The sequence below is a fragment of the Acromyrmex echinatior genome, chromosome 19 (assembly GCF_024713525.1).
Source record: "Acromyrmex echinatior isolate Ae372 chromosome 19, ASM2471352v2, whole genome shotgun sequence".
Classification (NCBI taxonomy): Eukaryota; Metazoa; Arthropoda; class Insecta; order Hymenoptera; family Formicidae; genus Acromyrmex; species Acromyrmex echinatior.
In genome coordinates this window covers 1,094,605-1,120,683 of record NC_141870.1, presented here as the reverse complement: position 1 = coordinate 1,120,683, position 26,079 = coordinate 1,094,605, and the positions used below count along the sequence as shown (strand labels likewise).

Below are 26,079 nucleotides of genomic sequence, written 5' to 3'. Positions count from 1 at the left end.
AGCTCGGTGGGGCGAGTGGGAATAGGTGGTTTCGAGAGGGGAAGGGCTCACCATTCGGTAGCAAATGCTGCTAACCCGTCGCAAGGTCAAGATCAGTCGGTTAATCCCGTCCAGTCGGCTGAGGGCCTTGCACCTTGCACAACGAATGATTCTATTTCTCCGTTTGTTTGCATTCTCGTATATACGTGTATGTGTTACTCCGTGTTTTAATATAATATGCGACAAATATATACATATTAACGCGTAATTAACAAATTATTATCGTGATAACGTTTGAAGATTAAACAAATTGTTTTTAAAGAACGTGTGATTTTATTTGTTCTACGTTGAAATTTATTAACATATACTTTTCGTTTGATACGCAATATACTAAATGTGTTTTGATTTTATTTCGCTAAAACATTCTATTTTGATGGTGGAATTACAGATATATTCAAAATAATAATTTACAAAGTGGAAGTACCGGTATAGTGTGATAAATCCTTAAAATACTTTTTTCCACGCGAGTCTCTGTTATGGAAACTTGTGTATTGATACCTAGAGAATTTTCCTTGGTCCTTACCAACGATCAGTCAGCCTGCAAGAATCTCTTCAAGAATGATTCAAGCATATTGGATATGAGAATTTCGGTATGGTCGAATGTATTTATTCCATCGGGAACCTTGATTTATCCGTTTCAAGGATCAATTAGATTCGACAAAATTGACCTTTATTCTCTTCTTGATGACAATGATGTAAGTACGAACACTGAATACTTCCTATAAATACTTCCTATAAATATTTTATATTTTATTTAATTTTATATATATAAAACTTTAACTTTATTTAATCTTTTATAATACAAATTAATATTAATTCGTATTAAACTTAATACTAAATTAAATAATTAATATTATTCGTATAATTATAATAACATACAATAGAATATCAAAAATAATATTTAAAAAGGAAGTGAAATTAAAATGCAATGTTTTTATGCAAATATATCAAAACAAAGATGCTCAAAAAACATAATGAAAAAACTAAAAATTATGCCATAAAAAAGAAGTAAAAATAGAATAATATTTCAAATATATTAAATATATATATATATATATTTATTCAAATAAATCCCACAGTTCTCTGAGCGGCATCTTGAGGACGTCCTTATGATGTAGACGTCCTTTGGACATCCCGTAGAACTGTATTGCAGGATGTTTTCTCACGCTAGTGATAAATTTAATACAAAATACGGAAGACATTCAAAAAATGTATAAAGTATAATAACAACAATCTATACATCGATATCACTCTGTGATTATAACAAACTTGTTCCAGAAGAAAAATTATATCACAAAAATATCTCTATTGTTATTTGAAAAAAATTAAATAATAAACCTTCCTTCTTCTACTTATTAAAATAAGTACTGCCAAAAAAGAATTCGATATCAATGCGTATATTGTCGATGTGTTTTTAGATCAGACGCGAATATGGTTGCTATGACGAAGTCTTCTTCTCCAATTATAATCTTAACAAGCGTCAATGTAACTGGATAAGATTTCTCCGTATCGTTCAATCATACGATGAACAAGTTAATTTGATTGGTACAAAGGTAAAGGGTAAGTCTCGAAAACAATGTCTAGTTTGATAAGTTTTTAAATCCTGGATAATAGTAGTGGCTATATTGAAGTTATTAATTAATATTAATGTAACTTCAATATAATTACTTGTAGCGTCAAAAAAAAAATTAAATTAAAACAGAAATAAGTCAAATATAATGTAATAAAAATTATTGAATTAAATTATAGACTAAGAAAAAAGAGTTTATTTAACATTAATTATTTAATATTTTTTGTTTATTTTCTATATATGTGTGATCATTAAATATTTGTTCCTTCTATTATGTTCTTATCTTCTATAATCTTATCTTCCCAAATGGCGCACAGTAGCGCTTGCAAAACGCTAAAAAAGCGATTATTTATTATATGAACTATATAATATAGTTTTTTTGTTAATGCTTTGTAAGCGCTGTATATTATTTGAGTTTTTAAGTACTTATAATTTATTTTTAAAAAATAGTAAGCGTTTAAAAGATTTTGTAAAATTATATTTAATATATAGGTAAAACAAAAACTAGAAATTTTGTACAATTGACAATATGTTAATGATAATATCTTTTTATAATAATTTTGTGGCTTTCACGGATGTTTTCTTCAAAAGTGTTAAAGGTTTCACAAAACATTGGTATTAGCAATGGATCGCGACACGACGATAATCCATGAACTCTTTGACATCTCTGAACATCTTTTTATTTGATACTTTTCTTTAAGCTTTCCTTTTCTTTTATTTCCTTAGGCGAACCTATATTTGAAGTGATAAAGAATGTTCAACCGGACACGGAGCTGGTGGCTTGGTTTTTGCCAGTAACACAGCAGGATATCGTTATCATTTCGCATGATGTATGCTCCAGATCGGCAATCTACAGGTGCACGATCGATTCTATTTTAGACGGTGAGTGGAAGACATAAGACTTAAAATATTGCTAGTAAACATCATTGCAAAAATATGATTTTAATGTGCTTAAATCATTTAAGAAATTCTTATAACTTTTACGACGTAAATATAAAACTGATTCTCGAAAGCACTTTAGATATATTATAAATAAAGTATCGTTGCAGCTAATAATTATTTTCAAATTATTGATAAAAAGAATGCAATAGAATATATAATAAAATGAAATAATAATTAATCTTAATTAATTTAATATCTATTTTGTGTTGTGCTGATACAATACAAAACCAGGAAAATTCGCACACCAAGGATGACTTTCAAATAACGACTCCGAAATTATTCATTAGGTTGTGTATTCACTCAAAAAAAAATTAATTAATTTGTTAAGGCAAGTGATGTAACATTGCATGTTATCAGATTTGACTTTTGGATATATGCGTAGAAACAGAAATCTTGAGCGAACGAATCGGAAATCTTGCGCGGACGGAACGAAAATCTTTACATACGAACGTAAACGAAATTTTGCAGCAGAGATTTTTCGCTATTCTCACACTAAAATCTTATTCCTTTCGCAAATGAAATGTTTACTTGTGGAAGTTAGTAATACATAACTTGGCGATTTGATGCTGATATTCGATTTGATTTCAATTAATATTGAGTATCGAAAATACATAAGATCGGTCAGCGAAGATGCAAAATCAAAAATATAGAGAAGCGCAAAAGATAATGTTAAAACGATCCATATTAATCAGGATCTGGCAGTAATCGATTTATATCTTTATTACATGCTTAATAGTATATCATAATTCGAAAACTGAAGATTATTATACATTTTGCGATTAAAATTATTTGAATATAAGTAATTTTAATATTATATATTTATAATTAAATTACCTTTCATTCTTTTATATTCTTGTCGCGGAATATACATATATATGTACATATATATATACATTAAGAATTCAAAATTAAAAAGAAATTTATTTATCTGTGTAATTTGCACTTTATTCTGTACTCTTCCATTTTTAAATTCAAATAAAAATATCGCGTTCCAATATTGTAACTAAAGGTCGCCTAGCTATTCTACAGCTATTGTACATTGTACTGTCCTTTATCTTTGGTTTACATGCGCAGGAACAGTGGCAGCCTATACATTTAAATCGGAACTCACGAACCTTGTGATCCGTCCGACAAAAACGCCGGCCGCATATTTGCATTTCAGATCGTTTTCGATATCCTGTTTTTTCTTTTCGATTGCGCTGCGATTATAGCTAAACGATCACAATGGTGATCGATCAGTTGAGGAGATGAAAGACTAACATGAAATTGCCGCAAATTATTTCTGTTCGATTTTTATTTAATATCTTAAAGCAAATGAAAATAAAATAATCTGCTCTGTTTTTTGTTCCTATAATAGTAAAGTTATATAGTATCAATATAATATCAACGAAACAATGTTATGCTATATAACACGCAACAAATGCAACAATTATATTATTGTTTGTTATTATAACATATAAATAACATATAAATAACATATAAATAACATATAAATAATAGCTTAATAATCTAGTTATATTATATATAATATAAAGTGTAAGGCAATACAATTATAACATATATAGAATATAAATCATCAATTATATTGCTCGTTTCTTCCACGTTATATTTTATTCATATTTGGTGTTTGGGCATAGACCTCGATTATATGTTCTATTTAAATGGATATTCATTATTAGTTCGTAGGATTTACATAAAACGGCTCGTATTCAATGTAGTCCGAAGCTGTGACAAACGGACGTTCAGTGGACGTCCAGACGACCACGTATAAATACAGAACATCCATAGGATGTCCATGTGCTATCTGGGTGCATGACCAAAATTAACTAAATTATTTAAAATTAAGTTATGCATTTTATTAAAAACTTTTTAAAAACGAATATTGAAAGTTAGCGTTCTCTCTCTCTCTCTCTCTTGCTCTCTTCTCAAATTGCTTGAGAATGAAATCAATAGAAAGTTTTTACTTGAATTATTCATAGAATCCCCGCTGGATCTTTCGATGACATTACTCGCTCATCATTCTTTGCCAGCGATATCACATTCTTATTACGAGCTGGATGAATATGAATCGACGTCTGAGGAATCCACATCATCAACGCTGTCATTGGCCGGTGATCATCTCGATTGCAGTATCCTGACAACGATTAAGAGAGGAGAGAGGGTTTTATTACCTTGTGAAGTCTGTGGCAAGTCCTTCGACCGGCCATCTCTTCTAAAACGACATATGAGAACGCATACAGGTATGAAACAGAATCCTAAAGATTATGATTATTCGGATACTGAGATTCTCTCATTGTATTTATTTTATATCAATTTATATTATATTTATATTATATATCAGCTTATTAATACTTGCTTTTACACACGCGTAGCTAATTAAAACTTTGTAATCTCCAGAGCTGAGTATGTTTTTGAAATATTTTTATTTGAAAAACAGTAACACAATTGCATTTTGTGTTATGTATTTCAGCGGAGCACATAAAAGTATTTTGTATTTCGTTAATTTCAAAGCAAAAGATTAAAAGTATATTTTGCATTTTGTATTTTAAATACTAAGATTGACAATCAATGTGAATTACAAAATACAAAATACTTTTATGTGATCCGCTGAAATACGAAATACAAAATACAATTGTATTTTAAATATGACTGTGTTTAAAATAAAAGTATTGCAAATACGTGCCCAGCTTTGGTGATCTTCTAATATCTTAAAATTGTTATTGTTAGATTCAGTAGTTTTGAGCACAAAAGTTAAAAGTTATTTAAATTTATAAGTAGTTTAATTTTATTTTTATTATTAATTCAAAAATAGCGAAATTCAATTTTTCTTATATTGAAAAAGATAATTCATTATTTATTTTCAGGATATTCATGATTATCCATATAAATATGTTCTTTTTGCGAAAATAAATATGTTAAACAAGGACAATTCTCTCTCTCTTTAAAGTAACAAAAACAAAATTAATCTGGTCTAATGAGAGTCAGCGCGAGAGAAGGTGCACAATAAAATTTTAATAAATAAATCTATTACTCTATTTAATGTCTTCTTTATTTAAAATCTTCCGATTCTCTTTGGAATCTTCATCAGCAATATTCTTAATCCATATTAGATTTCGCGAACGGTCAAGTATATAAATTAAACAGATTACACTACAGTTTTGACAACTTGTGAGTGACTCTACCTTGACCGTTCGCGAAATCTAATATGGATTAAGAATATTGCTGATGAAGATTCCAAAGAGAATCGAAACATTCAATGATTTTTCAAGATTTTAAATAAAAAAGACATCAATACATCAAATGGAATAACAAATTTATTTAAAATTTTATTGCGCACTTCCTCTCACGCTGATTCTCATTAGCTTCTCATTAGCCCAGATTAATTTTGTTTTTACTTTTTGCGAAATTCAATTTAAATCTATTCCATTTTAATGATTTAAATATACTGGATTAATATATTTGGATAATCAAACAAAAAATGTAAAATGTTTATACAACTGGATATGATATAAATTCCAAATAATATTTTTGTCAAATTAAATAAATTTTAAGTGTTGCATAATTTGTAGCGCGATTTCCGACAACGTACATTGTAAAATCCTCACCGTTTTTGCCTAATAATCGAAATAAATTGTGCACGTTTACAGAAAAGTACCATTGTTCATATTTAATTCAAGTCAGATATTATAAGTGTGAGAAATTAATGCGATTTCATGAATGATATTAAATCGTAGGGGAAAAACCGCATGTCTGCATGGTGTGCAACAAGGGTTTTTCAACATCGAGCTCGTTGAATACGCATAAGCGTATCCATAGCGGCGAAAAGCCTCATCAGTGTCTTGTTTGCGGAAAAAAGTTTACAGCCTCATCAAATCTATACTATCATAGGATGACTCATATCAAGGTAAGTGGGCGAATATTTATTAGGGTAGAGCGAAGCTAGTTGTGATATTTTCTATTATTTTGTATCTTTATACAATTATAACAGAATAATGAGACTTACTTTAAAACGTTGCATGTCCAGTTGACTCAAACAATAATTAAATACTTATAAATCCTTTATATATTTCATAAATAAGAAAAAAGTTTTGTTACAAAGAGGCTCAATGGACTCCATATGGAACATGTTTAAACAACTTTAAAGAGTAAGTTGAGAGATAAAGCTAATTGTTTAATAAAGTTATATGTTATTAAAATGATTATGTATACATTGATATGGTAATAAAACAGTATTGAAAAGAGGGAAAAATTTTATTTTATAAAGTTAGAATTGAAAATTAATTTAATTAGTTCGTTATATGAGTAAATCCACAATAAAACAATTTATAATACAATTAATTTAATATTTAATTTATTTACTTTTACTCTTGTCAAGATAAGATAGACACTTATAGATTGTGCATATGTAAATTAAAATACTTATTTTTATCTACTACATTTATAATCTAAACTTCTGAATCAATGATTAATATCTACTTATCAATATCTATTTATAGAAGAATATTTTATATTATATTCCAGGAGTATTATATTATCTAAAATAATATATTGAACGTCTAATCAATAAAATATATATGTGATTGTGTGAATGAAAATTTATACGAATGGCACTTTCTCTCACTGTATAGAATGTATGATATGATTGTAATTTTAGTTGGACAGTAATAAAACATAAGCTAACTCTCTTATTTGATATTCAAAAGTAAGTAATAATAATAGATACTGTAAATGTACGTATTAACATAATTAATAAAAAAGAGATTAAAATGAAACAAATTCAAATTTAAACCCAAACGCTAAATATAAAAATTCAAAATTATTTATCTCAAATAATGTTTTAATATTTATTGAATAAAGATTAAAAAAAAATAGTAATTGTCTGTTTCTGTTCAGAAAGCTTTTAATTTCGTGAAGAAATTATTTGGAAACTTAAAGGAAAAGTAGATCATGAATCCACGATAAAATAATAAAATACTTAAAACTGCATAATTACTAAAGGCACAAAAAGTAAAACTGTTGAATTAGAAAGTAAGTTCGATTTGTTTTTTAAGATGGAATAAAACACATTTTTTTTAAACACAAAATAAAGTTTTAATAATTATATGATTTAATACAGCAAAGTTTAGTTTTAAGAATGTTTTTTTTTTTTAATTGTACGATTTTTAATCAAATTATGAGCAATCAAAATCAGAATGCGGGTATAACCCGCAAAAGTAACAAAAAAAACATAGGAACATTTTTTAAAAACGAATTTTGAAAAAAATCTTTAAGTTTTCATATCAGACAGTCGAGAATCTTTGCAAATCTTTTTTGGACACATGACAGACCCACAAAGTGAGAAAAAAATTTTCCACTTCTTTTAACTCGTAATTTTCTATATGTAAAAATTACCAAATTCACATAAACTCAAAAAATATAATTTTTCAAAAAAGTAGAAATTTCAAGCTTTAAAACTCTTTTCTTAAATTTAAATTTCATTTATTTTTAACAAAAATATTATATATACAATTCTAAACTAACAAAACTGAATGAACTTATTTTCCAATCAATATTTGGATATGTGAGCAAAATTAATCATAAGAAAAAATATTATTAGAGAAGAAAGTGAAATAATAAATTTCGAGAAAATTAGAGCAAATAAGAGTGAAATGCGATAAATAGAGCGCAATAAATCTTACAATGTAATTTTAATACTTAAAACAACAGTGATTGTCATACATGGAGTTCGAACGTTTCGGCTTGTTTTAGAATTTTCATCAGCGATATACTTAATGTTTTTTTAATAACTTTCCCTCATTTCATCATAGCACGCCATTAATGGATCAAAAAATCTAAAGTGACATATGACCATTTGGTTATATATAAATGTAATAAATGAGACGTTCTGAAAACGAATGTAAATCGTATATAATTCTTAGGGATATATATATATATATATATATATATATATATATAAAACAATGAATTAAAAGTAACTTATCATAAGAAGATAAGCTAGGAACGGTGTTGACAAAGATAAAAGAAAGCGTTATTACAAGAAAATTAAGATAAAATCATGCAGATAAGACTCAATAATCAATATAATATAAAACATGTTAATGGTTCAAAGACAAAAGTGAGACTGTCGTTACTTATGAAAATTATACGTCAATTATTTAGGTCAAATACATACATAAATGAGCAATATATTCAAAACATGAAAATCAATAGTAAGAAATAACGAATGAATAACAAATCATATACTCTATTTAAATAAAATTTATTTAAAATTTAAAAATATGCATGCTACAAATAATCGATGTCGAATTGCAATGTTACTGTTATCCTACATTTGTACATATAGCACCTCAAATATCAATTATCTTCCCCTAAAAAGTTTCCGATCTAATATTTTGATATTTTCCTAATCAAAATCATGTTTAATAAAATTTTATAATCATCGAATTAGTCTTTAGTGAAGTTATTAATGTGTCGATGTTTTTATACTCTCGTTCTTGTCTAGTTTGTCTTACACAAGACGCATTATAGTTCGTGCAGGAAATTTTATAATATAAATAACATTATAAATAACATTTTTGTATGTAAAAAACTAATTTTATGTAAGCTAATTTCATTTAAATTTTTGGTAATGCTTTTTTTATTTGATATTACTGGAATACAAACGGCGATATTAATTCCTTCCTCTGAGATCCATATTTTGTGCCTTGTCCGTTTGTAAAATAAAGATTTCATTCTTAATTGTTTCAATAATAAAAAAAAAAGAAACAATGAATCATTAATAATGTAATGGGAAACAATACATTATCAATAATGTAATGGAAACAATGAATTATTATTAATGTAATGGAAAAAAATACACAAAAGTGATTAAATATAACATATTATTAACTTATATGCGATTAACGAAAATCTTTGATTTATACAATACTTTAGACAGAAATATGCACAAAAATATAATATTTAATTTATAGTGTGTATTTGTGCGAGCCTTATATAACATACAGAGTTCAGATTTTAATTATTATGAACCACAATTAATAATACACCGGCAATTAATAATATAAAATATTTGATTTAAAATCGATTTTTTACTTTCAAAATTAAAAATAAAAAAAAACATTAACATTTTAAGTCGTTATAAATATCTCAAATTTATGGAATTATTATTAATTCAATCATTTGAAATTTTCCTATGTGCTCGTATCGTACCCTCAACCGTTTTGCCTTTTATGTAAGCTTGGTAAATAGTATTGGAATACTCAATGAAAAAAAGCCGAGCAATGATCGTATAAAACGATTGAAGGAAAAACAGTGTATGTGCGAAAGATATAAAATTTTTATTTATCGCGAAAACTGTATGAGTTTCTCTAACCTCACTTGAAGTAATGATATCTTGGTAGCTATATAGGTTGGTCTGCCATCAGCTACTGTAATTGGCCCATTACTTGCTACCGCATGGAATGTGATCCAATTAGGGAGACAGAGAATGTACAGAGCCGGAGGCAAAGGCTTCTCGCCGTTACTTACCCTCCTGCTCCCTCCCTTCCTCTTGCTCTTCCACACGTTCTACAGTCATCCTGCTGCTCCTTCCGCGCGAGTCATTTTATTCTGATTTTTCCTTTCCGCCTCGCCATCTTCACATCTTCTCTTCTCGCTCTTCTTGCGCTGTGAGATTCTTCCGAATTTCATCTTCTTATTTATTTCGCACACAAATTCTTGGCAATACAAATGTTTTAACAAGAATTGATGTTTGATTAACGATTTAATAGAAACAGGAATTTTTTAAATAGAAATTTTTATTCTAATTAAGTATGAAGAATTTTTATTTTCGGTCAAACTATATAATTACTATGCTACGTGGGAACAAGCAGTTCTGGCTCCCACCTGCTACAATATTTGCAGTCTCACTTTTGTCTGGTCACGACTAACATGTTTTATCTTATTGACTACTGATGTTTAACTATAATGATTTGCGTAACTCTATTTAAAAGTTCTTGTGAATATGATTTCTCTATTCGTAGTTAACACGTTCTTATTCCTTTTATGAACTTCTTACGTATATTATTTTTACAACCAAATTCTTGCACTTCACTTTAGATCGTCCAATCTATTATTATATAGTGGCTGCTTTGTAGAATGAGAAATTAATGTGTCAAATCTTTAGAAAAGCAATGTATCGCTGATGACTCTAAAGCGAGTCGAAATGTTCAACATATATATGTGTATAGAAGGAAAATGTTATTGTGTGTATATTATAATAATACGATATTTCTATTCTACGCACGTAATTGAATAAAAATATGGAATAAGAATGGGAACCAGTGAAAAACAACAATTTTAAGAACAGAGAAGTTGTTTCGATATATAAAGAATATGTAAAGTAAAATATATTTGAATTATTTCGTATATGTCCACTACAAAATATTTGTTATGCTTTTCCAGGAAAAACCACACAAGTGTTCGCAATGTTCAAAATCATTTCCGACGCCGGGTGACCTGAAGAGTCACACGTATGTGCATAATGGACTGTGGCCGTTTAGATGTCACATTTGCAGTCGCGGTTTCAGCAAACCAACCAATTTGAAGAATCACATGTTGCTTCATCTCGGTAGATGCTCCAATAAGAAATATATTAAGTCTATCTCTGACTTCTGACTGAGTGTTAATGTGTTATTTCATATAAAAGTTTAAAAATTATTGATTTATGTATATATACAAATAATGTGCCATTATATATATATATTGATCAAACACGTAATTTGAGATAAAAGGACAATTAGGATAACTGTTCCTATTAGTATGCCTTTTTTTAAATATGCCAGAAAGAAAACTAGCACTAATAAATAAAAAAGTATCTTTTTTATTAAGTTAAATTATTAATATATACGATACCAAAGGTAAATATTTCATTTTTTAAAGTGTAGTAAACATTTTTCGAAAGATATAAAGAATTTATGTGAGTTTAATACTACAAGATTTTAAGCTTATTCCTATTAGTATGCCCTGCTCTTATAGTACAAATTTCCGAAGAACGTTTTGAGAACGTTTCCAGGAAGATCTCTGGGATAAAGTGTGCTGTATGGATGTATTGAACCTGAAAGCGTTCAGTTATAAGTATACATTGAAATTATAAATATAATTAAAATAATGATTAATGGAATATTAATTTAAATTATTAACTCACATCTACCATCTGTGTGTGTTTTGCTATCTACATATATATATTAAACGAGTTAAATACCGAGGCACACAAATTAGGGGCACATGAATAAAGCCATCGCCTTTGAAGGACACACTAATAGGGTCAAAAACATTTATTTTTATCAAAAACGTTAAATATTAACATTTTTTACATTAAAAGGTATTACAAGAAAAAGAAATAGTTGAAAAATCGATATTGATTTCGAGCAGACAAAAGCTACAATATTTAATAACTAATTCAGTAATGAGCAAGTTAGCTTAAAGGTACACTAATAAGGACAGTTACCTTATATATGAATTCTTTTATATTACAATTGATTCAGATCATATTCAAGTCTGAATACTTGCTCACAATATTAACTTTTACGAAACTTCTTAGTTATCTAATTCAATATATTGTACTATTACAAATATTCCACTATACAATTAATATGTAGTCTTTCAAATGAGCATTAATGTATCCTAGAGACCCTCTAATAACAATCTGGACACAAATCTTATTTTGTATACATTTCTAGTTTTAGGAAAATCATAAGAGAGATCATATACTCGTTGTTTCTTTCTCTTCCTGTTTTATCCTTTTTTCATTTTCTTCGTTTCTCTTTTTCTTCTTTTCAATAGTTATTAAAGTTGAAAAGTTTCAATAATTGTTATGGATCAATAAAAAATGGCTATTCCGTACCCAGACTTTTATTAGAGGGTCTTTAATATATTCATAAGAGTGCGGTTCTTTCTGTCAATGTGTAAGGAACACCTGGGCATCATAAACTATAAAAGGAAGATGTATAAAAGTCGATTTCTGCAATTGGGAAGTAAAATTTTGAATGGTTTTTTTATTACATAGTATAATTTTTAGGCTGCAGAATTACGTGATGCAATTAGTTTTCTGTAAACAGGGAACATGTGTAAAAATGTGAAAGATGTGAGTAAATAAGCACAGATGTACCATAAAAATGAGATACACTTAATGATCTTTTTACGAAATGTAATTAACTTTTAAAAACTAGTAAATGTATGACATTTTGTTGACAGATTTAAAATTGAGGAAGAAATAAATGTACAGAAACTCTGAAAATATAAGTCGATAATAAAAATATCAGTTTTCATAATTAAATATCACTATTTAACGTGGAAAACTGTGCAATTTTTGCTAAATATCGACAACTCAACTTATGCCATATAACAATATATAACCTGATGCAACCTAATCTGACCTCATTTAATCCATTCTAACTATATACAGATATTCAAAAATATACATACAAATGATTGCTCACATATATATGTATGCAAAGCAATTAAGAAATCAAATCAAAGTCAACAAACTGAAACGAATCAAGTAAGATGACTAGAATAATTTTATTCATATTATAATCAATAATAAAAAAATAATTTTACGAAACGTTTTGAACTTTATTTAGCCTTTTTCAGCCATAAAAATTCTTTCAAAATAACATTAAATACGATGTAGCGCTCAAAAACAAAATTAATTAAATGATTCAAACGAACACATCTCATCTACGTTCCAATGCTGAAGTTCGAAATAGAAGAAATATTGAAAGAAAAATGGTATTATATATTGTTTCTCAATATAATCTTCTTTAAATTCGATACATTTGGTACATCCCTTTGAAAACATCTCCATGTCTTTAAAACATAATTTTTATCCTTAGTCTCAAAATAGACTTTAACGGCTTAAAGCTCTTCGTAAGATGATGAATGAAATTTCCACCCTCGCAAGTTTGTGAAAAAATGTGGATTCCAAGAAATTTCTTATCTACTCTACAATCCAGATTTGGCTCCGAATAATTACTATCTGGTTCGCTAAAATCAGATTTACGAAAGAGGAGATTTCATACTTGAATGATGAAGAGTTTCAAGCCGTTGAAGTCTATTTTGAGATACTAAGGATAAAAATTATTTATTTAATGGCATAGAGATGTACAAAGTGTATTGAATTTAAGGGAGATTATATTTAAAAAATAACGTTTTTTCCTTTCAACATTTCTTCTATTTCGGGTAAGAAACTTCTTGAACTGGTTTTATTACGTAGATATATCTAGATTTTCGGAATTTCTTTTCTTTTAAATATAAAAAAAAATATTCGAGGCTTAGTAGTTGCTATAAACTGCTATAAACAGCCTCAAAGTCATACATTGAAATATTATCAACATGTTCACTTCTATAAGGTACCTTCTTGTTGGAATTAAAAAAAAATGATTGATATAGACATTTTCAACATAAAAAGGAGAAGTTAAAAATTTTAACCGTAAGCGGATAACTATATGCAATTATCATTTCGAAAGTATATACATTCATAAAAGATATCTTATTTATCAATGAAAGCTTGAGAAACCTTCGAAAAATAATAAAGTTGGTTGTTTGAACGCATTGCAAAAATTTATTTTGTTTCCAATAAATGATGATAGATTTTAAAACGTAATGACTAAAAAACTCTACGAGAAAACGTTATATTGTATAATTGAAGAAATTTGTAGAAAAATTTTATTCTTTCCGTACACGTCGTCAAAGTTGAAGTTTGTTCTTTATTTTTCGAGGTTCACTTTAAATTACATTTGTAGAGAAATCGTTGCAGAAATACGTGATTTGAAGTATTCGAAAAAGCTAAAATTTCAGGATTTAAAACATCATTCTATGATCATTTTTCGCAAAAATACGTATCCTTGGCTTTGATCCTTTATAATGCTGAGTTTACATGATCTTATAATTTTATTTTGTGTTTTGTGTGTGTGTGCGTGCGTATGTGTGTGTGTGTGTGTGTGTGTGTGTGTGTGTGTGTGTGTGTGTGTGTGTACAGGATGTCCCAGAATATTTGGGACAATGTGTGTTCAGAGCGAACTAGATTGATTGTAAGTCAAAAAGTCCTTTATTGTTTTGCAATCTTTGCGGTTAACGATATTAATTTCTAAAGATCTCTCAATAAGCACATATTTGCTCATATCTGTCGCTAAATACAAGCACGCGACGAGTTGTTTTTTTCCACCATGTATAATTATTGCCTCGATGTAGTAAACAATTTGCGCTTTTAGCGATTAGGCGTGCATTTGACGGCCGGACAGATACGCGTTTATTCGGCGATCTTCAAAAATTAATGTCTCGTTAAATTACGAAAATTGCAAATGATAGAAAACTTTTTAACTTAATTTAGTCTATTTTATTTGCACAAGCATTGTTCGAAATATTTTAAGATGTTTTATATACATACGTCCTATATACATATATGTGTGAATGTGTATGTATAGTGAAACGGCAAAAGTTTTGAGTAACCTAAATAACTCTAAATGGTTTGAGATATGAGATTGAAATTTATAGAAATGCAATGAAAATATCTATCGTCTTTGTCATCATCATCATCATCATCATCATCATCATCGTCATCGTCATCATCATCATCATCATCATCATCATCATCGTCATCATCATCATCATCGTTATCATCATCATTAACTTCTAAGCGAATGTGTTATGTGACCCTACGACCTATTTCTATTCAACAGCCTTACGATCTGTTTATATTTAACAGCCCATTTCTTTCTTGGACGTCCAATGTCTCTTCCTTAGGATCGATAGTAAATGCCATCTTTGGCAGTTCCGTGTCTTCCATGTGTGCTCATACCACTAGTTTTCGGTACTCCTTAATTTTCTCCTCGATGTCAGTGGACTCCTAAATTCTGTCTGATGTCATCATTTCTTATACAATCCATTCTTATTTTCTATCCTTTTGTTCATTATTTTCTCCTTGTTTTCCTGACAAGTTATTCTTGATTCAAGTAGATAGCAATTCTAATATTTTCCAATATCCATTTTCTCTTTCTACATCCATGTCCACAGCCTTTGTCGTCATCTTTGTCTCTGTCCAAAACGCTGCTATTGAAATTCTGATGGTCTATTGTTGATGAGAATTATTTGCCCTACTGTGCGCCATGTTGTTCTTGTCTTGGAAAATACTTCCAAACAAGCTCTCATACAACTTTACGTGCCATTTAAGATTATTCAGCCCCTTTTTCCTCTACTTCCTAGGGGTGTTAAGATGGCTGTTTTCGAAGTTAAATGATAAATGTTATGATTCCATTGTGTTCCTTTAAAGTTCAATGTTATATCTCGAACCATTCAAAAGTAATTTAGATGGAAACAGTGTACAGCTGGAACTTTTGGCGGACACTGTATAATATAAAATTGTCATTGTAATGCTATTTTCCTCGATTATTTCGGCGTTAAATTCCATTATATCAATTTTATTTAATGTTTAGATATCTTTAAATGAATATAATTTGCATAATTTCGTAGACAATTTATTTGATTAGATAATCGGTATGTGCTTTGTTAACTGGTGTAAACGCATTGTAAATTATGTATTGGATGATTATACATACTTCTCATTGCGTTTTATAATTTCGATTGTTGGAGTACAAAACGATGAGCCACATATCTTCTGTAATTATTCTATTAGACGGAACACAATTTGGAGATGTTTAGATTTTCACAATTTTCTTTGTCTTCTTTTTTTAAGTTTTTATACAATTTTAATTAACTCGTAGATACGCAATATTTTACGTAATTGCTATCTTTTAAATTTTTTAGTATTAGTACATGCCATAACCGCCGCTACCAAGTCCAGCCTTCATGTCAGCAGGTACTTGTTTTTGAAAACAATCTTCCAAGAACTGTTCCATGGAAAGATATAAATGTCCTTTAACGCCCGCCAAAGTATGACTTACATCTGGATAGACCTGTGAATAAATTAGATTTGTATATTGTTATACGATATTATATTCATCACCATATGTAAATAAATTAGTTGCATAATATTTCAGTTAGTTTCTAATTTTTTTCCTTCAAACATTTTTAACAAATTATTAATGATAAATAAAATTTATTACAACGTGAAACATGCAAATCTCTGAAAATTGCAATTAAAATTAAACATTACTATGTAACTAATATAAATTTTATAAGGATTAAATTTAGTTGAAATAAATAAAATGCATTTGATTTGTACATTTTGATTTAGATATGAATGTACTTAATAAAGCAAAGCTAGGAATGAAATATTTAATTTATTCACATCAATATTAAATCAATCAGCTATTGCTCAATTTCAACAGTTGGTATACCTCTATTCCTGCATCTCGACAAATAATTTGCATAAAAGTAAATCTTATATTTATTTAAAAAATGCGTTGAAGTACCTGCTGTCGAAAAAGTACGCCTTCTCTAGCGAGATGACGAGCAAGTGCCATGGACTGTTGGAATTGAACGTTATCATCCGCAGTTCCATGTACTAAATAAAACATCTTATCATGCAGGTACTTTACTTTATTATAAACATTAGATTCGGCATAACCTTTGTAATTGGATGTCGCATTCGGTAATCCCATGTACCTCTCAGCATATGCAGAATCTGCACAAAAATCATTTATGTTAAAATCATATAAAGTAATAAATTATACAAATAAAAATTTAAAGATACAATTAAAAATTGTATCCTTAATTTTTTAATGAATCTAAAAAAAATTTCTTCTGTAACATTTTTCATTCGTCCACTCTAACAGGTAAAATTGTAGACTGTTCTCTTTTTTGCAAAATCACAAAAAAGATTGTTGTTTTTCTTTTGTGATTTTTTTTCCAAAACCAAATAAAACGAGCATATCTACTATCTAAAGAACCTTTTTTCGATTCCCTACACGCTCCCGAAGTTTGACCATTTAAATTCGAAACATCCTGTATATCTCCGTGATTTGTTTAGTAATATTTTACCATAAAGCTCCCAGGAGACGATAGGTGCGACGCTTATCCCGCATTGAAACACCTTTTGTTCCGGATGAGCCAGAACAAGAGCGGCAACAAAACCACCGTAACTCCATCCCCAAACTGCGACTCTTCGTTTGTCCACAAAGTGCAGAGAGTCTCTTAAGTATCTGGACAATTGTAATCTTATTGAGAATAATGATAAGTACATGTGTGCTCTACAGAAATTTTATATGTCTAAGCTTTACAAATTGAATTGAATATAAGGGCTAAAAAATAACTAATTAATTATATTTTAATTTTTTAAAAATATCAATCAATTACTCTGTAACTTCAAGTTGATCAGCCACTTCAACAGAACCTAATCTGTAATACACCTCATGTAATAATTTGTAGCCTTGTCCTCCGCTTCCTCTGCCATCGATTTGTGCGACAATAACATTTCTTCGACTAGCCAAATATGTATTCCAGTCTACTTTAAACATTTCAGTGACTAATTGCGACCCAGGAGCACCGTATCTGAAATAGTGAATACTGTTGTGTATAGACAAATCTATAAAACAGATAACTTTAGGATTTCATTAAAAGTGATACACAATATATTTTTGACGTACTTACACCTGAACCACCAATGGATAACGTGTAATCTCATCTTCTCTTAACCCGGGTGGTAAATGCAATCTCACTTGGGCATTGTACCCACCACTTATCTGCACAGGAAATGTCTTTACCTGTGGAAGTGCGATGTTTGCTATTCTTTCCTGTAATAAACATTTGTAGAATTATGTATATATAATGTTTGGCACATTTTTTAGATGAAAATAAAATTAGCAGATATTTATGAAGAAAATATAAATATATTTATATACTGGGCCTATATATCTATATTCCTATATACCTATATAATCTATAGACTTTCAAAAACCGAATTCCTTTGATTTTGATGAAATCTATGAATAAAATCTATGTATTTACGCATACTTTTTAGTGTACATATATTGTAATCTTATTTAGCAAAGCAAAGATTTAATACGTAAAACATCAGAGAAAATTGTAATCTTTTTCCCATAATATACTTTTAAAATTATTAAAATCGATCATTTCATGATTAACTTAAACATTTACTATTCGTTTTACTAATTTATATATTAAAAAATCGTTTTTTCATAAAAGTCGCCAAAAGTCCCTTTAAAATCTTTTATTTGAAATTGAAATGAAATCTGTTGCAAAGTTTCATCGAAATCGGAGGATTGGTTTTCGGGAAATTTATTAAAAATATATTTAACAGAATAATATTTAAAGTTTATAATTTGAGTGAAGTTTATAACGAAATTTATAACATACGCGCAACGACGTGTTATTCTGCAATGTTGCGAGGAGTCGCGGGGTGGACATTTCCATTTTGTAAAGGGCCACGGTAGGTACACCAGGTCCAAGGCACTCGAGAACGAAATATTCAAAGTCCGCGGATGGGAAGATCGCATTGTGATATTGACAAGGTGGGTCACCGCTTTCTAAAAACACAGACCGCATGAGGTCGAGTATCTAATAAAATTAGACGTATATTGAACAAATGACAATTAAGCACTTGGCCGTCCTCAGAACGTTCTATAAAAATTGTTACCTTACTCAATCCAAATCATATGTGTATAAACCTCGAACAAAAAACTGTTGTATATTAAATTATGAATGAAACTTAGTTGATAATATTTTTTATTAAAGTAATAAAACCTAAGTGATACCCTTGTGTATAATTAGCGCGAAGTTACAGCCCTGTTGCTCATTCAATCCAAATGATATACAAATACTCAAAGACATAGAGAATGGACTGCGCGATCCGTATCCTAAAGTATTCAAATGTGGTCGACAATAACAAGAAAGAGAGATCATGGAAGACAGCCAATCTCTCATTCTCTCTCCTATTACACCGTTGAACGGAAAGAGATAGAGATTGGCCGTTTTCCACGGTCTTCTCTCTCTCTCTCTCTCTCTCTCTCTTATTTTTATCAACCATTTTGACACATGGATTTCGTAATCCATTCTCTATGTCTTTGCAAATACTCGATATCAATCACCTAGACATTCAATTCCTCAATAGCGAACACGTAAACAACACCTAAACACTTAATTCCTCGACAGCGAACATCTATAAATCTAGACACTCACTTCTTCGGCGACGATCTCGATATTTCATTTTGAATAATTCGCGCCGCGCGCGTCACAGCCGTCACGTGCAACGCTGGTCTGCGCTGGTTAGATCGATAGATGATATAAAGTCAAAAGCCATCTATTATTGAAAAAACGAACCGTACATTTCTCCTCTGGTCGACGAACATGTCAGTAACGACGTATCTTAAAATCAGGAGATAAATTTCGACACATTGGCTGGGTTCAGCAGAAAAAGCAGCTTTGCAACTGTTGTGCAATTTTTTAGTATGATTGGTCTTACCCTTAGTTCCACTGGATCTAAATGTATAAACCAATCATAATCAATTCAAGAATTTTACAACAATCGCAAAGTTGCTTTTTTTGCTGAACCTAGCCAATGTGTAGCCATTCAGACTTTGCGTCGTAATATCTTCGCTCGTAGGGCACGTAGAGAAAAAATAAAAACATTTTCATTATATATTCCGAGTGGAAGCAATCGATTGAGCACTTAGAATTTGATCGGTTCAATTCTTAAGCTCTTTATTGATATCCGATAATCTCAGTCCTCCACAATTTGCCAGCTCGCATAATTAAGGAGCATAGCCGGTCTCGCTTTGTGTTGTAAAGTGTAATCGAGTAACGCAAAGCGAGGGGAATCTCACACTTAAATAAAGGGTTTCTAAATACGTCTGTTTTTTTGACAAACAAGGAAATGAAATAATTCTCAAGCGCTGTGAGCGTCGAATCAGATAGCGACGTTAGTAAATTTTTTCTTTTTTAAATTGTACAATTTTTTAAAATATATTTCTTTCATATATAACAAATTTTTATTCAAGTTCCTATATTATATACAGGTATTAAACTATTACTATATTTTTATTTAAAATAGATATTTTAATGAATAATAAATATTAATAGTGTTTTTATTTATTATAATACATATCTTTTCTCCTTTAGAAAATAATAAAATATTGTAAGTTTTAAACTTTTCAATAAGATATAGGATAAAAATAATATTGGCACTCACTTGAAACATTCCTGTTTTTCGATTTGTCCTTTTTATCCTTTGCTTGATGATGTTCCTTGTTATTATCAGTTTCATGCCATTCATTTCGATTGATGAGACCATTCTGCCAATTTACAGAACTAATTCGATGTCCATTTTCGTCATCGCTTGTCATGTCAGATAAGATGGTGCATGTGAGGCACATAGGAGGCCTCAAGGACGAGCCTAGTCGAGGAAGTGTAGAACTTATACGATAGAGGTGTCTCTGACCCGGTCTCATAAATGGAATACCGATGAAATATCTAGTTAAAATGCAAATTGTTTACGATGTTAAATTGTAGGCATTAATTTTATGAGTTACTTGCTCACATAGTATTATTTGTTTGGTCCCATACTAAAATCCTAACGACCTCAAATTTTCCATGCGTCAAAGGCACTACTTGTTTTCGAAGCACACTAGCCCAAATTATATGCTTGAAATATCCCGTCGGTCCATCTTTCACTGGAGTTATTGCGATGTAACTACTACCATTTGTTGAAAAGAGAGGGGCTTCTGGTGGAGTATCCACCCATCCATGATTATTCTCATTTGATATTCTTTGTATTTCCTAAAATAATTAATTCATAATTTTAATAAATCTTAATTAAATATATTTGTTTTTTACATCTATATTAGATTTATAAAAAACATATAAGTTTATTATTTAATATTTATATAATATATTATCTAATATATATATATATATACAAAAATAAAAGATTATCGAAGAGACATAAAATTTAAAACTTAGAAAATATTAATGAAAATGTAGTATATAAAAAATGAAAACAAGTCAAATATAAATTTGAAGAGAATGGAATTATTATGGATATTCATTATACAGATATTTAATATGGATACTTATATTTAATTGCATGTATCTTAGCTGAAAGAAAACGATAAAAAAGATAACTAACCTGACAGTGCCACATTGGACTTTTACAAATAGTAATTACTGAAAAATTTTGGACGCGTGTCAACCATGTTATGCAGACTTCTGTCAGAGATACCCAGGAAGCAGTCGAGAAATAATGGTCCCTGACAAAAAAGACAGAAATGCATTTGAAAGATAACGTTAATGATGTATAAATGATAGATAAAATGCACATACACTGTGCGATAATTTTTAAGATAAAAATTATTCATAAGTTCAATTTTTGTCAAGAATTTACGATTTCTCCGAGAAACAATAAAGGACATGATGAATATAATTTATTATTTTATCTTTGGTTAACATTCAGAGAACAATAATTACTATTTCATTTATATTTGTATTTATATATCATGTATTTTTTGAAAACAATTATTAATATTCTAAAACTAATAATTCATGAGTATCAGTAACTTTGCGATCAGTAACTCTTGCGTATTAAATTGCAAAATGATAAACGTGTAACATAAGGAATATTTATTCTGAATAAAATTAATAAACTTACGTATGCTCGATGACTGATGGTGGTTTCACTATCTTCGTACGAATATTTTTCGGTTCAACTAAATCAGCGACATACAATCGTACAGAAGGATTTGGTGTTCCTGGCTAGTAAATAAAATACTTCTAAAGTATAGTGTTCTTTTCTTCTTTTATCTTGTTGACAAAACATAAATGATATATAAAAAAATTCTAATTTTAGTAAAATACTACAAAGTTTGTTTAAATATCGTGTACCTTAGGATACCGTAGAGATCGTATATCAGGATATAAAGCTTTGTTTCCCTCTCCAAACCATGAAATGTGCATCTCTTCTACAAGAGAATCATTGAATGAGGCATAAAGCATCATATGGCCATCTGGCGACATCCATATTGCCTCTGCACTGTGCAATATTTCCTCTATAAATAATAATTAAATAATAAATAATTCATTTATACTTTATTAACGCTCTCTCGGCAATGTTGTCCTTTTAAGACTTAGCCAATTTTTTAATTGTGAATTTTAAGAAAATGGATACTTTAATAATATTTTATCTTTTTATTTTTTTTCCGTTAGTGTGTGTTGTTGACTATCATATAAAATTTAAAATTAATAAATATCTTACCTTCGTATAACCAATCTGGTACACCATTGGATAATATACCAGGCACTGCAGTGTTCGTTACACGATATGCAGTATTGCTTGTGGGACTTGTTGTGTAATAAATATCATAGTCCTGTACCATAACGAGTCCATGTCCACGTGGAGTCCATTGCGCTAATAGAAGATATGGATGACTCTCTTTCTCAGGATAAGGTGTTAATGCTACGCACTCTCTGTAAAATTATTCATAAAAATTTTTATATTTGTGTCATTTGTATTATAATATAATAAATGTGCTATTTGTGCATATGAATTATACTGACCGTGAATTGACATCATAAACAATATATTGCGCTAAGTATGAATGGCGAAATAGTTTCTTCACATTTTGTGCAAGAAGCAGAAATTGATGATCCGGCGATAAAGAGAATTTTACTGGATTCAATCGTCTCTGCATAAAAAATGTTAAAAAATGTTAAATGTTAGTTCATATCTTAGCAGTAAACTGATAACAATATATTAAATTTATTTTTATGATGCATTTTTTTAGATAAAAACTTACGAATGTCTCATTTGGCATTAAACTGCGTGATACGATATTCGAGACATTTAACAGAGAAATGCCACCCCAAATATCTCGATAACAAATGTGGCGATTACTCGCCCAGGATCCATTGAATAATAAAGGAGATAATTCGCCAGAGAGTACCTGAAACACAATAAAATATCTTTGAACCATTCCTACTTATTCCATAATTTTTAAAAGATATAAAATGTTAATTAAGATAAATGTTGAACATTCTTCTGATATCTGCAAATATATATACTACACGTGCGTAAGAAAGAGAGAGAGAGAGAGAGAGAGAGAGAGAGAGAAGGAAAGAAGAAAAGGAAGAAGAGAAATAAGAGATGGAGAAAGATGGAGAAAGAAAACAGAACTGAAAAGAGAACAAGAATGAGACAGAGATAGAAAAAAGAGAGACAGAAAGCACGTTATAAGCTCTAAATTCTACAATATTTAAAAAAGCAATTTATTAATGCAAGAAATTGTTGATAATAATTTAATTAATTAATTACATAACATAATTAAAATCTCTCCCCCTGAAAGAAGTTCTAGATACGCGTATATATATTTGTTACATTTTTTTCTCGTTTTAATTACAAATATTAATACAAATCCGCTATTACTTACTTCGGAGAGATGTAATCGTGTTCCACGTACTCTAGGGCCATCATCGGGAGGTGTGAGCAAAGCTACGGAAGTGACAATAAGAGCTAGGACTGCGACGATCACGAGTAACGCTATTAAAATCCCACGCCAATTCCTTTGATTTGGATTGGTTGAAACTAGCTCCTATCACAAAGGTCTTTACTAACGCTAATGTCAAAAATAATCGAATTATCATATGCCATGTATTTATTATTGCTACTTTCCATAATTTGATGTACTACTGCTTGAAAAATATTATCAATATCGTTGTTAAAAATAAACGTAAATTTCCATTTCATGATGACAATGTCATTTATTAAATATTAAAGAATTCAGGAAAATGTATTTATCCTATCATCTGTATTTAATATTCTGTTTGATTTGACATCTAGAATATATCACACACTTTTTAAAATTTAGATAATATTAAAATTTATTTGCTTTGAAAATAAAATGCTTAAATAAGGATAAGTCTAAAAGCTCTATATGAGTAAAAATTAAAATTAATAAAACGTTTTTAATATATTTTTATGATATTCTTTTGCGCATAGATGATAAGAAATGATTATAAATGAGCAGTTTATATTATTAATAGAATATTAAAAGTTATATAAACAACGATCACGAAATTGTATTTTTATAAATATGTCCATTACATCTTCTTGCGATATTTGTGTTAAAATTCTTAACATTCTCTATAATGCTAATATATTGTATATAAGCAAAGTCGATTATAGGAGCTTCATGGTGAGAGTAACTAGTCAGCTGCTGTAGCTAAAATCAATAGCGAGGAAAGCGACGTACTGCACTGCGTGCGTCAATGTAAGAGAAAAATTAAGAGAAAAATGCGTATCAATGTATGACACATTCTTGAAAATTCTAGGTTTTGAAACAGATTAATTTCAAATTTTAATGAAAATTCTAATTTTTTGTAAGTCAAAACTATCTAAATGTTGGGCTTTTCGAAACTATCTTCAAATAATGTACATTCTCGATGAAAAAAATTAGCTGAAATTATTCCATGTTTTGGAATATTTTCACGAAATTGCTGAAAATTTCTTGAAATTTTATTAAAAATGAATTGTTCAGCTAATTAATATACTAAAAAAATCGCTGAAATTGAACTGAAATTTTATTGAAATTTCTCTGAAATTTTATTGAAATTTCTCTGAAATTTTGTTGAAATTTCTCTGAAAAATTTTACTGAAAATGAATTTTTTAACTAAAAATCGTTGAAATTAAATTGAATTTTTCTGAAATGCTGAAATTTGAAAAATGTTCTAAAATGTGAAATAATTTCAGTGAAATTTTTCCACCAGGTATTTAAAATAATTAAGTGCAATTCATTATTTGATTATTGTTGCAACATCGCATTTAATTGTATTGTATGTGTTTGTAATAAATATTATCTTTTTTGTAATTTTTTATTTAAAATAATTTATTAGCTTTCGTTTCAACAAGGTTGCATTACTGATCAGGCATCTTAAACAAAAATGTTTTTGGTAATTATTTTTGTTAATAATGTAATACTTGTAATATATACATTAATTAAAGAATTTTATAATTAACATGGTATAATGTTTTTATGAAACGAGAAAAATATCTTATTCAAAACACACACACACACAGAAATTTAAAGAAAATTCTTTTAAAGAAAATTTTAATTTGTCACTTCATATATTATGTGGATATTAAAAAATAAATAATTATAAGAATTTTTTTTTGCATAGAATTATTCAAACTTTATAAAAAAAATTCAGATATAATGTATGATAGCAAGTTAAAAGATTTAATTAATTACCTCATCATCGTAAATATTGTCGTGATCTGCCATCGGTGGTGCAAATCGAACACTCCGCGGCTTTCCTTTTACCTGAGATGTGAAACGACGCAATCCTTTGCGTTTATCCCATTCGACATTGGTAGTAATTTCCACAATCGAAATTTATTCGCTTCACAATTTTGAATTTATAACAAGATCGCTTTGTTTGATAGCTATAAATGTCTCATAGCTATACTTACACGGTGCGAATTTTCGATACTGAGCGACAAATCATCCCTTCCGAGAGATGCTGCAGATGTAGAGTTTGCGCATTCGATAGTGGATGCTGCGCTATACAGAGACAAGTAGAAAGG

At 29.1% G+C, this 26,079-nt stretch overlaps 2 protein-coding genes across 5 annotated transcripts; one reads left to right on the top strand and one right to left on the bottom strand.

Moving 5' to 3' along the window:
* The first annotated feature begins 94 nt into the window (after window positions 1–94).
* LOC105147362 (uncharacterized) lies at window positions 95–12,188 on the top strand. Of its 2 annotated transcripts, XM_011058307.2 has the most exons (7): window positions 594–734; window positions 1,119–1,250; window positions 1,458–1,599; window positions 2,336–2,491; window positions 4,531–4,791; window positions 6,286–6,455; window positions 10,994–12,188. In XM_011058307.2, the coding sequence occupies exons 2-7, from the start codon at window positions 1,194–1,196 to the stop codon at window positions 11,204–11,206; spliced, it is 999 nt and encodes a 332-aa protein (XP_011056609.1). In that variant the 5' UTR covers window positions 594–734; window positions 1,119–1,193; the 3' UTR covers window positions 11,207–12,188. The 2 variants fall into 2 exon arrangements, with proteins under 2 accessions (XP_087272230.1, XP_011056609.1); XM_087416104.1 differs by lacking the exon at window positions 1,119–1,250 and having other exon boundaries at window positions 95–734.
* Window positions 11,851–26,034, bottom strand: Dpp10 (Dipeptidyl peptidase 10). 3 transcript variants are annotated; one of them, XM_011058304.2, is made up of 16 exons: window positions 25,745–26,034; window positions 23,926–24,087; window positions 23,296–23,442; window positions 23,057–23,184; window positions 22,755–22,966; window positions 22,385–22,548; window positions 22,152–22,255; window positions 21,633–21,753; window positions 21,045–21,283; window positions 20,697–20,977; window positions 18,866–19,035; window positions 18,140–18,282; window positions 17,846–18,040; window positions 17,531–17,691; window positions 16,963–17,174; window positions 11,851–16,503 (listed from the first exon to the last, which is right to left on the bottom strand). In XM_011058304.2, the coding sequence occupies exons 1-16, from the start codon at window positions 25,775–25,777 to the stop codon at window positions 16,357–16,359; spliced, it is 2,619 nt and encodes an 872-aa protein (XP_011056606.1). In that variant the 5' UTR covers window positions 25,778–26,034; the 3' UTR covers window positions 11,851–16,356. The 3 variants fall into 3 exon arrangements, with proteins under 3 accessions (XP_011056606.1, XP_011056607.1, XP_087272217.1); XM_011058305.2 differs by having other exon boundaries at window positions 23,926–24,084; XM_087416091.1 differs by having other exon boundaries at window positions 23,926–23,987; window positions 25,745–26,032.
* Between the last annotated feature and the right edge of the window lie 45 nt (window positions 26,035–26,079).